This window comes from Sminthopsis crassicaudata, chromosome 1, assembly GCF_048593235.1.
Source record: "Sminthopsis crassicaudata isolate SCR6 chromosome 1, ASM4859323v1, whole genome shotgun sequence".
Lineage (NCBI taxonomy): Eukaryota > Metazoa > Chordata > Mammalia > Dasyuromorphia > Dasyuridae > Sminthopsis > Sminthopsis crassicaudata.
In genome coordinates this window covers 402,484,887-402,503,738 of record NC_133617.1, presented here as the reverse complement: position 1 = coordinate 402,503,738, position 18,852 = coordinate 402,484,887, and the positions used below count along the sequence as shown (strand labels likewise).

At 35.7% G+C, this 18,852-nt stretch overlaps 1 protein-coding gene across 1 annotated transcript in view; it reads right to left on the bottom strand.

Annotated features, from left to right (window-relative positions):
• ABCA1 (ATP binding cassette subfamily A member 1) overlaps window positions 1-18,852 on the bottom strand; it is a 145,278-nt gene that overhangs the window by 59,280 nt on the left and 67,146 nt on the right. Inside the window, exon 8 of the mRNA XM_074280052.1 lies at window positions 7,314-7,406. Within this exon, the coding sequence (XP_074136153.1) occupies window positions 7,314-7,406 (93 nt within the window). The remainder of the gene's footprint in view (window positions 1-7,313; window positions 7,407-18,852) is intronic.

Genomic DNA, 18,852 nt, shown 5'->3' with positions numbered 1-18,852 from the left:
ACTCAACTGAGAATTCCTTATGCCAAAAGAACCACAGATCTAGTAAATACTTTTATTAATAACTAATCATTAATAATTAATCAGATGGCCTGATTGTTCATGGGATACACAATTTGGGGGACTTCAAGCTACAGTTTTAGAAATATAGTTCCACAGGTTTAATTATCCCTAGAACCAGAAGAAGCACTCTCCCTATGGAGGACTTGATGCACAAATCTGAATGAAAGCTAAAGGAACATCCCAAAGGAAGGGATGTTAGACTGCTTAAGATATTTTGTTTATTCCCATATTTGTACATTTTGTCTCTCTCATGCATCCTCTTTGACAGCAGGGACTATTTCACTTCTGATTTTGCACTTTGAAGTGCTAACTGATTGGTTGAATATGGTGATGAGCATTTTTAAACTTAGTTAAGCTGATTTCTTAGAAATGAGGTAGATATTTCATCCTCATGTTTAAAATGGGATCCTTTCCAACCTGTTCTCTTTTCACCTCATAGCCTTTGAGCAACTAGGGTGATCTCCACGACACATTAGCTCTCAGGGAGTCTTTGAAGAGTGAACCCCAAATGACAATTACTTCCACTTCTCTGATATGATAAAGGCATATCACTAGATAACAATGCTCTAAAGAATATATCCAAATTTAGCCACAAAGATTTAATTAGAGCAACATTTTTTAGATATTTTCTCCAATGAGACCAAACTTTATCTGTTGACATAGTTTAACATGCTGTCCCTGAGACGGATGAGTACACTAGAGACCGTGAGGAATAGAATCAACTGTCTAGACTTCTGTAGTCAGAGACAAGGTGGGACTAGAATCTACATTTTCTAATCCTCTCTATTGGAACAATCTATCACATCATGTTTAATTCCCTGGAAAATGAAACAAGTTGAACATGAGAGGAATGGTTAAACAGTGTAGGTAGTATTTTTTTAAATATCAAAGGCATGTTTTTTCTAATATCTATCAATAAGCATTTATTTAAATGCCTATCACATGCCAGATAATGGGCTAGAAGCTAGCAATACAAAGACAAAGAAACATTACCTGCTATAAAGGAACTCACATCCCACTGAGAGAAGTAACATGTACACATACAAATGGAAACAGACCACATAGGAAGTAAATACAAGGTGCTTTGGGGAGAAAGACATTCGCACATCCCAGAAATCAGAAGTTTTCTGTATTATGGGCACTTAAACTGAGCTGTGAAGGAAGCTGGGGTGAGACGGGAGTACGTGCCAAATTCAGAGATGGGAGATGGAATGTCAAATGTGAACAAGAGCAGAATGTCCAATATAAACACCCTGTACTATATAGTATGTGAAAACAATAAGTCTGGAAAAGTAGAAAGGGTTTTGAATGCCCTAGAGAGCAATCGCATATAGTCCTAGAGAGAACAGGGAGCCACTGAAACAAAGGAAACTGAAGCAATTTGCCAGAGTGGGAAGAATCATCCTAAGACAAGAATATGACTGACTGCTACAGAAGGCTCTGAAATGATCTTTTTTCTTCCAATCAAATGGGGTTTCTGCAGTTCACAGTCCCACTCAAAGTTTGGGTTCAGTTCAACCTAAACTCTATGATATCAGTTCTGGTTCAAATTAGATAGTATTTCAGGAGACCATACCTCAGAAAATATTAGCTCAGTGTTAAGGTCATTAACATTCCTGGTCCAATGTTTAGGACAGCATCTGGTACAAAGTAGGTGCTTAATAAATGTTTGTTGATTGACTGATCCCCAATTCTGTATCTGCTACTAAAATTCCAGTACCAGTCCCCCATATTCTCCATGTCTCAATTCCTGAACTTGTAGCTCGTCTCTCTATGTCTGAACTTGGAAAATGTGTTGCCTAGTCTTTATGCACTTAGATTTTTGCCCTAGTGGTCCCAAAGTTGCTTATGCGGGTTTATGACTTTTGTTGACTGATTTTCCAGATGTTTGGCTCTTTCTTTATTTGGGAATATCCTCCATGACTTTTCCCAAACTCAATGCCAAATGGTCTACATAGAATTCTCACCTGACTAGACCTCATGCTCAGCTTCCCCAGCTGAACTATCCTCTCTTCCTGACTTCCAGGCCCCCTGATATCCATAACCTTGATGTCCATTCAATTTTGGGCCTACTAGGACTAGTTCTCTTTTGGCCCACACTACCACCACCCAAATTCCCTGACAAAGTTATGTATGAGATCTGACACAATGAATATTAGATTGGATGGTGGTGGTGTAACAATTTTTATTTATAGACTAAGAGAATCTCATTGTAAAAGGAGAGATGGGAAAAGCATTTGGACACAAATCAAGAAAAGCAGAAACCTCCCCTGGTACACAGAACTATGTCATGACATAACTTTATTGCATGTAGTTGTTTCACTGCAAGGAACATGATGTCTCGTCAGAAGCATTGCTTTCTCAATAGAAGTCCCCAACTACTATCCTCCCCCACCCACCCAAATGTAATACAAAGGAGCAGAATATACCAGACCTTTACAACAATATAAAGGATGCACTAAAAACATATTAAGAATAGTATAATGAGCATCAATGTCATGGGATACTTTAAAAACTGTCTTTTAAAAAACTCTTTCCAAAGTGTATTTCTATAGTTTTATATTTGTATTATAGCAACTGAAAATATTACAATAAAAACATTAGATTTCTAGAAAAATGTACCTTTTTCATGCTAAATGGAATGTTAATCGGTTAAATCAACTAACATTTATTAACTTCCTACTATGTTCTAGGTACTGTACAAAGCACTAAGTGCAAAGACAAAATATAAACTCCTGGCTCTCAAGGAGTTCACATTCTAGTAATTAGACAACATGCAAACAATTATGTACAAGTAAGATATATACAGGATGTACTGTCTAAGATTAAGAAGGAATAGAAAAGGCATTCAAGAATGAGCTTCCCCTTCCACTCCCTTGAATAGTAGCTACACCAATGAATGTGGAATGCAGTTGAGATACAGGAAAAACCATAACCAGAGCCCCCCATAATTTCAGTGTGGAAACCTCCAGATTTTTCTCTGTACCATGATTAGGTATTTCTCATGAGGCACCATTTCTGTGATTACAGAAAGTCAATTCCAGCTCATTCATTCAAGCAAATGTAATGATACAAGATTAGTGACCAGAACCTCTATTTCAAGAAACAATATAAGTAATTAGCTCAGATATCTCATGTCACCCTCATGGGAATATAGAAAATAGAGAAATATAGAAAATAATTACTTTAATCTCCTTTGTGAGCAAAGTGAATTTATTCTATTCTCTGACTATACTCTTACCTCTATTTGGCTCTCAGACATATTGATAAATGATGAAAGGATGATCCCACCACCACTACTGAAATAATTACTCAAAAACCTATGCCCAATTGATAACTAGTTAACAGTCTCATAGGAAAAGACAGCAAGTTTGGGTATGAGTTTGAATGTTTTATTTTTATTTTTAAAATGTTACTTTTTCTATTATGTTTGGGAAGAAATTAAGAAGACAGTATCTGAAACAGATCAGAAAGCCTAGTAACACAAATTGAGGGGCACCTGAAAAATTTTAGTAGAGACAATTCTTAAGAACTAGCTTATTCAAGCAAAGATGAGGGAAATCTTGGCTTAATAACAAGGTTCCACCTTTACCAGAAATCCATACCACCTAAGGACACTGGTAGATAGGACTCAGCATTAGAGAAATCAAGTCACTGAAATGTTTGCTATGCTAAATGTAGTTTTACACGACATGTATCCCTAGAAGAGGCGGGGGGCTAGCCATGTACCAAGAAGGAGAAATAATATACAAAGAATAAGAGGAAAAGTCCCAGCACACTGGGTCAAGTCCTAATAAAAAAAATTATGGAAAATTATGGAAATTATAAGAAGACAAGAAAGATCTTTTATCTTTTATTGGTGGAGAGAAAATCCACACCAATGAATGCCATTACAAATTTGTCAAAGGGAAGAGTAAGGAAAGAATTAAGCATTGATATGGTCCTTACTATATAAAGCCCAAGCACTCTGCTGGGGGCTTTTACAAATAATATTTCATTTAATCCTCACAAATTTATGGGATGATGTTATTACATTGCCACAGAGAAGTGAGGCAAATAGATCAATGACCTGCCCAGGGTCACAGAGCTAGTAAGAATCTGAGGCCATATTGGAATGCAAGTCTTCCATTATTCCAAGCCTTGAACTCTATTCCAACACCACATGTCAGGTTTCTCTGTACCAAAGAAGAAGGAATTCTTGCATACCACAAGTAACACACACACTCCAATATTGGAAAAGATGTTTTAAGCAATTTAAGAAGAACCATAAGGGGCTTTGTAATACTGTACAAAACAAATGAAAAACCCTACAAAAACAAAACAGACTTCTTTCCAGTGACTGGTAAGATAAATAAGCCACAGTTGATTCTCTTCTTTCCCATTTGTTCCAAGGAAAAGAGCAAATCAGATAATATATAACTGGTCAAGAGGCCTAGGGGTGCCTTGATTACCATGTCATGAAGAGCCCAAAACCCTTGTTTGCACTGAAATGGGGCAGCAGCTTGCAAGGTACAAGGAAGCAGCTGCCAAGAAAATATGCGTGTGGCTCAGTTTAGGAGTTTCCGCCACATCAGCAAGGCGAACATCACATGCTTTCAATTTTTTTTTAACCCCAGACAAAAGGCAGGCCTGGGTGATGTAACAGGAAACAGCTGTATGCAGACCTTAAGCAAATTTATGATACTGTAACAGTTATAGTTTTTGCCTCAGTTATAGTTGGGGGTGGGGGACAGGGGAGAGGTAGAGAGATAGAGAGGAGGGAAAGAGAAAAAGAGAGAAAGGAAAGAGAGAAAGAAAAAGATTAGGTGCCCACTTCACAAGAAATAACCATGACACATGACCTCAGATTAAATAGGATCAATAATTTATCTAGTTGTAAGACTCAATGTGTATCTCCATCTACCTTCTGGAAGGAAGTAGAAAATCTGGTAATCCTAGATGACCACAATTTCTTCATCTGTTATGAGGTTACTAGAGTTCATATTTTGAACTTGCCTGACAGAATTATGGTAGGTGAGATTTTTTGGTTCCTCTTTCAAACTAAAATTTTCTTCAGAAAAGATTAGGACTGGCATTAGGTAGGTACCTTGGGAACAACGCAGTACCTCCATCTAAATTCTAGCCTGGGCAAATATTTAAATTCTATGGGCCTCATTTTCTCAATAAGGGGCTTAAATAATCTTTAATGTCCCTTAATGATTTACAATTAATGATGTCATATTATATATGCATCCTTACCTCCACAGACTAGTTTCTAAGGAAAGAGATTTTTGTTTTACTATACATGGCTTCTCATACATAGTAAGTACTTTAAACATGTTTGGTGATTTCAATTAGATTACTGTACAACAATTCCCGATTTGAAGGTAATCATATTTTAAAACATTTAATAACAGAGATAGGTTTATTGGGCTTGGCTAATAAAACATGTTTTAAAATATGCAATTTTGGGGTGGGAGGCACGCTGAGGCAATTGGAGTTAAGTGACTTGCCCAGGGTCATACAGCCAGGAAGTGTTATGTAATAGGCCATATTTGAACTAGGGTCCTTCTGACTTCAGGGCTGGTGATGTATCCACTACACTAACTAGCTGCCCCAGTCTATGTTAATTTTTTTTTAAAAGTAAGACTGAACATATTTGTTAATATTTACTAATTGTTTTACATACATTATTTCATTTGAACTTCATAACAACCTTGTTATGGGGCTTTTACTATCCCCATTTTACAGATGATAAAACTGAGTTTAAGGTAGTCCCAAACCATCTAGCTACTCAGTGTTTTAGGTAGGATTCTTGTCCGTGTCTTTCTAATTCTCTATTCACTAAACCATATCACTTCTATGAAAGCAATAGAAAAAAAAAATATTCAATCTACCTCACTATATAGAAGTAAAAGTTGTTAAGTTAGAGAACAAATGAAAATTGTTATTGTCATAGGCTTGTGTGACTTTTTTTTTCTGGATATAGTTAAGGTAGGTAACATTTGTACTCAAATCCTCCTGACTCTAGGACTGGTGTTCTATTTACCGTTCCACCTAGCTGCCCAGGTGGATATAATTTTAACATAATACAGGATGTCCCTTTGTTTTATTCTGTGTTTTACTAGCTTAAAATTGCACTAAGACTTTTGGGACACTCTATTTCATAAGGATGTGTGACTATCAGTTTGTGTGGATGAGGAAAAACAGATAAATAAATGCATTATCTTCTATTAAATAGTCTAAGAATCAGAAGAAGGCATCAGCACCAGCTGGGGAGATCTCTGTATTGTGATTTTTTAACCTAAGGTCTGTAACTTTGGAGGCTTTTTTATTTAACTATTTTAATCACTATAATGAAATACAATTTTTCTTTTTTTTATTCCTATGTATTTTATCTTATTCACTTAAAATAAAAAAAATTTAAAAGGAGTTCCTAAATTTAACTTGATTGCCAAAGATCTCTGTAAAACATATCCTCCCCCCCCAAAAAAAAAGGTTAAGAATCCTCTATTCCAATATTCCATGAATGTTGGCACACAGGATAATAAGTTCAGCAGCCAAAAACCCAGATAATGGGATGAGATCCACATATTATTCCTCCAGGCCAGGAAATTATGGAGGGGCTGTGATGCACACTGACAGAAAGAGACCCCACCTAATAAGAAATTTCTTAGGGATGTATTTAACTAGAACCACAGTCTTCTCTATTTGGGCAGTTACATACTGGGGTCTCCCCACACCCACCCTCCATTTCAATTTTACCCATAAGACTATGCTCAGGTGGGATGCCATTTAGGGGCAGGGGATAGATAGGTAAATGTAGCTCCCAGTCAGAATTTGGCGGAAGCTCTGCCATGTTATAAAATAAACACCTTGGCTCTGATAAGAAGATGCCCCATAAAGACATCGTATTGACAAACTGACTTCAGCAGCCAGAAACCCAGATAATGGGATTTGAGGTCCACATATTATTCCTCCAGGCCAGCAAATTGATATTTTGTTTAAACTGATTTTCTTCCATTAATGTATATATATGGACTGAACGTAGGCTAGGGGGACAGCCAAATTCAGCATACCAGAAAAAAAAAATTCTCTCTGAAAAACAGACATTTGAATAAAATAATAATAATAACACTAATGATAGGGCTACCTAATGCTTACAAATTCTTTTGCCTGAATGCAATTAACCCTGGCTGGCCAAACCAAATTTCAAAATTTCAAAAGGGTAATGAGTAATTCTGCTTACTAGGGCGACAGCCGAAGCAACTTACCTCTTTGGCTAGCTTTCCAAGACTATCTAGCATAGTTTTCATTGTTTCAACCAGCTCCTGGTTTGGCAGGATAGAAGGGGAGTTTATTCCTTTCTGAAATTTAAAAAAAAAATAGTTTTGAGTTCAAATGTAAATCTGAAATCACTAAAAGAAACAAACAAGTTAATTCAAACCATTCACCATCTTTAACTGAAAACACCCATACTGTACCTCAAACTTAACCTAGCCCAAAAAACCCCACCACAATTATTCTGAACAGTTTTTTTTCAACTAAGGTTTCCCAATACTTGTATTAATGATTTTTAAAAAATAATTTGGAATGGTACACATGTAAAATATACATATCTGGCACCTGACCATGGAAGACCTAGCATGCATGGAAAAGTTAGGAGAAAATCTGAGCCTAGAATTTGAAATTTAAAAAGGAAAGAAAAGGACCTGGAATAAGTCCAGATAGGGATTTCTGGTTACAAGTTGTGATATCTGCAACCATGCTTCCCTTTGGGGAAAAAGACAATTAGAAGTGGGGGAAAACAGGTTACTCTAGAGTCACCTATCTTCATTAACTTAAAAACTGGAATTAAACTGAATTAATTCTTAATTAAATTACATTAGAATTAAAACTGAATACCCCACCCCTTCACCTCCAACAGAACTGTTCCTGGTCTAGTTGAAAGAAGACTAGATTTGGACTCTTAAAATCTCAATTCAAATGTCACCTCTGCTGTTTACCCACATATATAGCCTTCATCAGGAAAACAGAAAAAGGTAGAACTAGCAGATCTCAAGAATGAGGAAAAATCTGGAATAAAAATGTGTATTTGTTTGGTCTTGATTTATTCATTGACACTACTGAAAGAAATCCAGCAAAAATTAAGTTACTTTGTTATGCATCCTGTGTTAAAAAAAAAAAAAAATTAGAAGCAATCTAAGCATGCATTCTATGTCAAAAAGACTAGTTCTAGAATTCTGAATGAAGAATTATTTTTAAAATAAATCTTTAATGCATCTAAGCAACAATATGAATTAATGTGTTTATTTTTCATAAGCAATGGGTTTTGAATTCCCCTTCTTTTAAAAATAAAACAGCTTACTACAGAACAAGTTAGCAAAATAAATGCTAAAGAAAAATAGTGAAGGCAAATGGCCTCTTTTAAGAAAACATAATGTTTTCTGGGCCTAACAACTTCAACTACATTTCTCATCGAAAAAATAATTCAATCCAATAATCTCTTAAAATGGCATCCTCAGGCTGAACTCATCTATTATCTTAAATATTTCCAGATGTCTACTTTTCTTGAACTATGATATAATAACAATAGCTCACATTTATGTAGTGGTTTACAGCTAGCAAATTATTTTCTTTTTGCAACCATCCTGTGAGGTGGAAAGTACAAATATTAATATCCTCATTTTATACATAAGGAAAATGCGCCCCAGAAGGTTAAGTAGCTTTTACAAAGTCCCACTACCAGAAAGTCATAGTATCTGGAGTTTAATTCATATCTTTATATTCTTCAATCGTTTTGTGATACTTAACTTTCTCTCAAATTTCTTTCCTTTAAAAAGTTTAAATGGAAAAAATAAGTTTATAATCCCTTTTTCTACTTTCCCTCTAAGGGACTTACATATCTCCTAAATGTATCCTTCTGTACTTACCAAAATGTGTTCATATCCACCTTGTACTTTCAAATGCTTTTTTATGCATTGTGCATTTGTACAGCCACAGCCCAAATTTCATGAATGAATAGTAGCTTTCTGGTAAAAAGCCTATCTATTTTGTTTAAGGACCAGGATGGCTACTGCTAAGCCTATAGATAATTCAATGCAACAGCCACCATGATGTGCAATCCTTGCACACATCACTTCATCTAGTTTTCACTGGCTATCCCCTATGACTTTAATTCCTCTTCCCCCTTATCTCCATCTCCTGGTTTACTTAGCTTCCTTCAAGTCTCAATCAACATTCCACCTTCTGCAAGAAGCTTTTCCCTATCTCCTTTAAGGTTAATTGGGTATCTCCAATTCCTCTTGTCTATATCTTCTTGTTTGTATTATTTTCCATTCTGTCTTCCACAATAGATTGTGACTTCTTATCTTTTGCCTATTCTTTGTATCCCCAGCTCTTAGCATACATAGGACCCAGCATATACTGTTTACTACCTACTTGATAACAGATAGACAATAATACATGATATAAAAAAATAAATTAAAACATACATAATACATAATGATAAAAAACTATTATGAACTTGATAACATTTAAAAAATCAATTTGTATTTTACTAATCATAGTGGTATTTTTATATGTTTAAAAGTTTATATGTTTTATATGTGTGAATTACATTCACACGATATATTTTATTCTTTTTAACTAAACTGAACCTTCACTTGAGGTAGAATGTAATTGGAATCTCAATAATCCTTATAAAGTCCCTGAAACTACTGGCTCTGAAAAATTTTGTCTGAGAAGTATATTCTTCTATATTTCTCGATTAACATATATCCAAAGTTAGATTCTTCTTCATCTCTATGTTCCTCACAATGACCCTGTGAAATTTATAATGATAATAATCCTTTTAGGATATTGACCACTCAGCTAAAAAAAAAGTCAGACCTAAGATTGTAATCTAGATCTCCAGACTCCAAAACTCAGAAGACTCTTTCTCTAAAAACCACATTAGCTCTAAGACTGTGTCCCTAATAGGCTCTTTCAAAGGTCCTTGCTTAACACAGGAATGTTATTAATGGACTGCGCATGACATTAAAATATTTTTTCCAGTTTTTTGCTATAGTGCTTATAACACATTTCTACATTTCTACATTTACATACAAATAAACATTTTTGTCATTTAACAGTATAGACAACATCAACATTCACTGAATTGCTTCTAAAACGGTCATTATAAAACCACCAATAGTAATAAGGAAAAATATTAACATTCATTAACTAGGGTCTTGTAATATTTCTGTTGTCTAGGACCATAATTTGTTTGAAAACACAATTTTCAGTATTTCTAAAAGTCATCAGTAATAGTAAATGACAGAATTGGAAGGGAACTTTAAAGTCATCAAAGAAAGTGAGACCCAGAGAGAGGGATTTGTCAAGATCACATCTGATTATAGGGGAAAAAAAGAACCAAAACCCAAACCATGGAATATTTGTTTCCAAACTCCTCTTATTATCTGAAAATCAAGACCTGAAATCCAGTTTAAGTGGACTGACATATTCAAGACCTAACAAAAAATACTCAGCATCAGATTGAGGCACCTAGATTATACAAGAGATAACCTCAATTATTTCTTTCACTTTATCCCTTCTTATTAAATAGAAAATGAGAAATAAGCAGAGAAAGACAGAGAAATACTAGTAAGCAGTTTCAGAAGGTTCCCAGCCACCCCAGGAAGTATCTTATGGTCTGGAACTCAGCCGACAATGACGCCTGCATGGCACATGATCACATTCTTTTCTTGGTGTGATTTCTTACTCATATTGACTTGACAAAGGCAAATAGTGCTTGCTAAATCATCTTTGCAAGCTGGACCAGCAAACAATACATATCTTGGAATTCCTGCTATTATTTTCCCAACAAAAATCTCATGGCCACAGACTGAGAGAAAATGTATGTAGGTCACCACTGACCAAAAGATTATCTTGTATGAAGTAATAAACGCCTCCCTCTAGTTGGGGACTATACTTTCAGTGTTAAGCTAACTGGAATTCATGTATTATTCAACATTTTAGTTCATGATAAAATGTCATTCATATTATTAGAATAAGGAAACACAAGTACTTTTTTTCTTCTTTGAAATTTCCTGCCCACTCCAATAAAATGCATGCATCCTAAATGAATACATTTCCTAAATACTATGTCACACCAATGTACTGCACTACTGAGACAAAACTCAGGAGTCTACCCTGTAAGGTAACATAGGGCTCTCTGATAGACATTGACTATGGAATAAGGGACTAAGGTTCAAACTCAGATTTTTGCCACTTATTAATCGCATAAACCTTTCATTTGCTACATCTCTTTGAGTTTCAGGCCTCTCCTCTTTGAAACAATGGGGAGCTAGATTAGATAATCATTAAGGTTCTTTCTAGGTCTAAATCTACAATTCTGTGACTCCTGTGGCTCACACTTCAAACCACAAAGATATATAAGTCCTACTTTTTTTGCCACATGTTTAAAGCTAGTATATTATTTTGATTAAAATACACTGATAGAAAATAAAGGTGAAAAATCATCTGAGAAAGCTTTATATGTGAACATTTTCACTGGAATGAATCTTTAAATATATAAACATTGCAATTTATTTAATTAGTTTTTTAGAGTATGAGAAGATGATCTCTAATGTCCTTCCAATTCAAGGGTTCCATAGTTGAGAAGGAAGGGAGCAGGAAATCTAATCCTAAAATGTTTAAGTGTCCCTGCCTAATGAATTACAATTAATAAAATGCATTATCTTATGAATCATAATGGAAGACAATGGGGAAAATATGATCCAATTTACAAAAATCTGTATAAACTTCAGGAGAACAAGAAGTAGATGCAATCAAATAACAGCTGTGAATATATTCTTATAAGCAGTTTCAAAAGGTGCTGTGCTGCATTGAGTTATAATTCTAATTTAATGAAAGATTAATGACCTTCCCCATGTTGCTTTAAAATGTATGAACCAGATTATTCAAACTTCCCCCAAATGCATTTTTCCTTCTTAGAATTCTTAATAATAATTGATTCAACTCTTCATTTGACTCTGCTTATGCAAGAAAAGCCTGAATTTGAGCTAAAAAGATCAGCCTGGTCAAAGACAAGTCTACATTATAAGAAAGTGACATACATGACTCTGTAAAGTAGATAACAGTTGAAAGACAAGCATTTTCATAATCTAATAATCCCTAAATTACATAAAGGGAGTGTCTGCACTAACAAAAATAATCAATTAAAAATATTCCTATATCAAGTTTCCTTTAAGAGAGGTTTTTTGTTTTATCTGACCAATTGCCCTGAGTGAGAATCATAAAATAAGTATATTCTTTGAAGATGTAAAACAAAATTCATTTTTCAATTAAACAATTCAGTCTTTTAACAAAACCATGGATCCTAGAAGTATCCATGCTAGAAGTAGCATGCTTCTCTACATTTAAATTACTCTTTTCCCAAATAATTCCGTACTAAGAATCCGGACTCTTTTAGAAATTATTGTACTTTAAAAATAATGATTATAAGATATAATTTACAAAATATAAATGTTTAAAATGTTACTATTGATAATCTATTACTTAGTCTTCCTATTTCTAATTGGTCTTTCACACCACTGACAGATTAATCTTCCTTATACAGTGTTCTGATTAAAATTAAATTTCTTCCAAAGATTAAGTCTTTACTACACAAAGCACTGTGTTAGGATAGAAAAAGAGGGACAACACAACTCTTGCTCTCAAGAGCTTATTAATATAATCTAACATTAGCATACATAAAATTTTGATACAAAGGGAGATAAATGAAAAGCCCCTTTCCCCCTTAAGTCACCCAAAGAAATATCACTACCACTGCATACTCTCACATGAACTGTCACAGACTCGAGCCCTCATAGTGTAAAGGCAAGATGACCGGATCTCTAGTCAAAGGACTAATTTGCATCCTCCTCAATTTAAATAAGATTTATCACTTGCTTTTTGCATACTATCAAAGGGTCTCAGCAGCATTGTTTCAAATATTGCAAAGATAACATGAACATGAATTTGCTTTATGACCATGGACAAGTCAAGTGCTTTCTCTGAACTCAATTTCCTTGGCCATGAAATGTGGGAATTGGTCTAGTTAAACTGCGAGATTCCTTCTAATATTTACCCCATACCCCTCATTTAAGTGGCTCCATTTCATAAGTGCATGTCCAAGGGAAAGCTTCCAGCTCTTAAAAACCATTAAACCAGAGGTACTGAGTCTGATATGCAGTTTTATTCATAATCTAAGTCAACATTGAGTGGGAAAGATACTATTAAATGCTCTCAGAAGTGTTATTCTGTTATCTCTTTGGCCATTTTCTATTTCTGTCTATGTATAACCCATCTGAGAGGTTAATGGCCTTCAATGACCCCCAGACTACTCTGCCAAGAGATCCTTTGTCTAAAGGACCTGAGGTCCTCAGTCCTCATCTGAAGGAATGTGCTGCCCTCATCGATAAGCTACATTTGAAGAGAACTCTTTGTGCAGCAGAAACAGAACATTCCCTTTTATGCTGATGATATTATAGGTCAAGACTGAATAATCACGAGACAGCTTCAAATGGGTGGTTCCCGACATGGGAATAAAATCTGTTGGACTATCTCATCTTATAGATTTCCTATTCAAACTAAACAATGTTTAGGGAAGTAAGTTTCCCATCCTGAGTTCCAAGTTCAATTTTTCAGAGTGTTCCTACAGTTTGAAACCTTGACCTTGAAGATGGCACTCAATTTCACACAATTCTATCTGATAATGGACAGACCTCACAAAAATAGGAGCTTCAGTCAAGTGATTTATCACTTGCTTTTTGCATACTATCAAAAGGTCTCAGAGGCATTGTTTCAAAAATTGAAAAGATAACATGAACATGAACTAACATTATTAAGATGGCAGAGGAGTGAGACAGAGAAAAAGAAAACAAAACAAAGCCAGATGGAATACAGTTAAAATCCAAGGAACGCTGGCAGAGTTAGCCTGTGTTTGAATTTGTCCCAAGTGGACCATGAAATAAAATGTCATTAGACAAAATTTGTAGGTATATTTTCTGTTCATTCCTTTACATCCTATGGCCATTATTTATTAAATGCTGCTCATTAGCATGAATTACAATTATGATTTTTTCTCTCATAATCAGACCTGTAAGTAAAGTGCATCGGAGAAAATGGTGGGGTCGGATAGCCCTATCTGTATCTTTTACTAACTATGTAACCCCGGCACCTCAGGCAAATCTGAAGAGCTCATATATTAAGTCACATGATTTGATGGGCTGAGTTTCATACCAGGTATTCCCCAGAGCCTCTAGGTATTTGTGTAACTGAGCACACTAATCCTAGGCAGGGTGTCCTGGGATTGAATGGAACTCAGTCCATCAAATCATCTGACTTAGTACATGAGCTCTGCAGATTGGCCTGAGATACTTGGAGGTTAAGTGACTTGCCTAGGATCACACAACCAAAAAGGCTTATTGTGCTAAATTATTTTGCTAAATTAAGTTGTTCAAGTAAAAAAAGAAATATATAGAACACATATCAGCAATCAATTATCATAGAGGATGCTAGGCTCACAGTCAGCATAAGAAATGGAAAGGAGTGTAGAGGTCATCCCCGTCTGAAAAGATTGAGAATAAAGTGAATATTCAAACATAAAGGATGATGAGTCATCAGATAAGGGGGGCAATCAAGGTCCCAAAATAAAAAAGCATGTCTATAAGATACCAGCATGACACTGCCCATGTTTATCAAAGACTAGTCTAAGTCATCTGTATTCCAAGACCATTGTGATGTCTCCCCAGCTTAACAGCCCAAATATTTGTCACCCAGGAGAAAGTCTGTGCTGCCAGCAAATATTTCTCAGAACAGAAATGATTGTTAGCATTTTCAGAAGTTCGAGGGCAACCAATGGTTGGCAACACTGCTGCCCACTGGGAAAAGGGGGAAAGGGGGAGGCAAGAAAGAACCCTTGACCAAAATATGTGAAAATACAATAAGCATAACAAAGTGAAAACATTCCCAATGACCTTTTCCCTGAGACTAGGCTTGCTTCTGAGAAGCCGTATATGCTGGCAAAAACGTCCAGCGTTCTCCTTCTATCCTTTGTGTAGAGGAAGCTCCTGTCATTTGGGCACTGATCACATTACAGTTCTGGGAGCAATTAATTACCCTGCTCCATCACATGTCACACCTGCCTAGTGTTAGCACGGTTGGAATTTTAACCATATAGCTGGGCCAAATAGTAAAGAAAACTGCATTACTCCTATGCATGTCTTTTCTGTACAAAACTATCTTTTTTCCCAAAAATATGAGTCACAGTTCAAATAACTTTGCAGTAATTTCACCTATTTGTGATCTTAAAATTATATTTGTATAATAAATACAATTGTTTCAAGGTTTGCAAAGTATACACTGCATCATTTGATCCTCAAAAATAATTCTTTAAGAACTATTATTATTATTATCCCATTTTACAAAGAAGGAAACTGAAACAGAGATTAAGTGATTGGCCAAATGTTTGAATCCAGGCTTTCTCCAACTTCAAGATCAGCTACTATGCCATGTTACTTCATTATGAGAGAAAAAAAGGAGAATTCCTGACCACACATTAACAATAAGCTTTAAAAAGCAAAAGAGACTTTAGAACAAGAGCCCTGGCTTGGTCTCCTGTATTTTGACATCAGAACTGTAACATATCCCTTGGAGAGGAAGAATCTGCCCCCAACTCAGATCAACTCTAGTTAGATGTCCATCAAACAAAATTGGGGTCAGTTCTACTTTCAGAATATTTCAAGTTTTCTGAACTGAAGTGATTATAATAAACAATCATATATGAGGAAGGAAATAAGCATTTATATGGCATCTACTATGTGCCATCTATTATGCTATATATACTTCATGTATATGTTTATTTTATATTATGTATAAATACAATATATTTATAATATAATTTATAACAAATAATGTATAATGATTAATGGTTTATTATATAATAAATCATTTTATTGATAACATTATATAATTTTTCTTTTTTACAAATATCTCATTTGAGCTTAACAATGCCTGTGAAATAGGTACTATTGATATCCTCACTTTACAGATGAGAAAAATCAGGCAAATAGATGTTAAATGATTTGCTTAGGTCACACAGCTAGTAAGTATCTGAGGCCACATTTGAACTTGGATCTTCCTGACTTCAGTATCAGTGCTCTATCCACTGTATCACCTAATTTCCAATCTATAAGGGTCCTTTAAATGGGTGGGCACAGCACAACAGGAGATTTGAGCGGCCCAGAAGTAATCTCTGTGGATATAGGACTTCCCTGTGGGTGGGATCCTGGCCATATTGAGATAGCTTTGTAATGGGTGATGGCTCTCTCGCTGGTTGGCTGTGTGTGTGACCTCACAGGCCCTTTATAAGCCCACTGCAGACAGCAGTCGCTCTCTTTAACCTGGCTCCTTAGCCTGGGGTAGCTGAGTCAAGCTGATGGATAGCCCAGAGAGGTGAGGAGTTTGGTAGAGAACACGTGGGTCTTCAGACCAGGAGTTCACTAGGGAGCTAACAAGTCAGGGCATTATGTGAGTAGGTATAATAAAGGCTTTTAAGTTTACACATGGCTGTTCTTGAGTGCACTACCGGTTATTAAACTATAGATTCAAGAGATCATGGCCAGAGACCTTTGAAGGCCTCAGAGGAGGCGAGCCGGGTAGAGTTCACACTGCAAAGGTCAGTGGTCAAAGGTATTCTGTTGGGCCTAGGGCCGACTAGTAATAGTAACTGCCAGGAGGGCATGTTACAAATGGCGCCTGAACGTGGACGCATCAGAAATTATCAGGGTTTGAAAACATTTAATATTCAGAATTAAGATTCTGAAAGATCCGGGAGAAACGCTGCCTAGGAGGGAAGGCAGAGAGGCAATATGGACCCAGGTAACTCTGGGATCGGGCTCAAGGATACAGCTGAACATAAAGCTTATATAAAGAGGTTAAAGAGCCAGATGGAAGATCTTTTAACAGAGATCACCACTGAAGAACAGAGGAAGCTTGTAATCAAGCTCTGAGAAGGCTATCCCCACACCCATTAAATATAGTTCGGAAAGGGAGCAACCTAGAGCTAATGCGCATGTATGACAGCATAGAGTATAAAATGCAACAACTAGAAGTTGAGTTAAAAACAGAAGGACAAACAATTAAAAAAGAGTTGCTGGAATTGCAGGTTAAACTACAGATTGAGATAGAGAAGGAAGAAAAAGCTAGGTTACTACACAAACCAGTGGCTGAAGCTAAGGAGGGAAATAAAGGAACCACATGGACTTCAGTTGGAGAAATTCTTCTTAGCCTTTTGTTGGTTTACTTCATGTATTATGGTCTTAAAGAATTCATCGATTACTCTTCCATTGAGAAGAGGTTTAGTTCTTTTTATGTGCAAAGCTGGGGTTGGATTCTAAATCAGCCTTTGGGGAATTTTCCAATTCCCTTTGTGGGCCAAAGGAGAAGGGGGAGAAGGAAAAGGAAGGGCAATAATATCATCAGCACTGCCCATTAATCCATTCAAAACTCCTGTGTCTTCATTTCAAAAGACTGGAGTAGGCTTTATGGCCCAAGGCAAAAAGGAATTGTGGGGTATTGACTATAATCATAAAAATTTTAAAAATACAGTTCAGTTAATTTCTAAGAAACCTTACAGGGATAAGACCTTGCAGTTAGAGACAGTGGAGTTTTATGCTTGTAAAACTGCTAGGATCCTCTTTGGAGAGTTGGAACTCCTCTTTTCTTACCTAGGGATTTTTCACTTCCACAGGTGGGCTTGATTTCCCAACCCCCTACGAGTAATTATAAAACAGTGTTTATGTTTAGAATGGTTTGGAAAATTGCTGTTTTAATCACTAGAATAAATAGACAGTGTGTGATCTTTGACCCAGGAGGAAAAGTAATATCAGATTTATTGATTCACACTCCTGAAGTACAATTCGGTATCAGAAACTCAAACTTTGATTTTTAGGCAAAAGAATTCAGGGATATAGAGTGTTCTTTTTTCATTAACTGTATGAGTGGCAGACCACTGAAAAGGTATCAGCTCTTTTAAGAACTTTGAGAGCAAATGAGAAAGCACTCAGATAAATACACCTTACATGTCCATTTTCAGAGTGGACCTTCAAATCATTTACAATCAGGCTGTTAGAGTCTTATATTTGCAAATTGTGATAACTAAAGAGGAAGCTAGGAGCATGGCAGAAGGCTACACAGCTTATCTTTCTTTCACTCTCCTATACTCCCTACAGGACAAAACCCTTATGGTTTGAAATTTAATGTTTTAAGACCAATGGACATTATGGCTTCATTCCAGTCTGGAGAAGCAGCTAGACATGTGATCAACCATTTTTCCATTGTAGAAATTTCACATGCATTTAAGACAGTTTATGGATTGGCTTACAAATATTTTGCCTTTAGGTGTTTTTGCACTGAATTTGACTTTGCCCATTCCGTTGGCATTTCTTATAATCCTATTAGTAAAGTCATTACTGCACAGACTATATCCCCAAGATCTTCTCTTCTAAACAAGATAAGGGAATTTTGGGATATGCACAAGATGTGGCAATACATAAAGTGATTGCTTACAGTTTTTAAATTTTGATTTTACATTTTTAAACACTTTTGATTTTACATCTTTTAAAGTATTTTGATTTTACATTACTAAGTTATTTTGATTTTATATTTTTACGTTATTTTGGTTTTACATTTTTAATCTATTTTGGTTTTACATTTTTAAATTCTTTGCATTTTACCTTAGCAATGCACTTTATACATACACAGAAA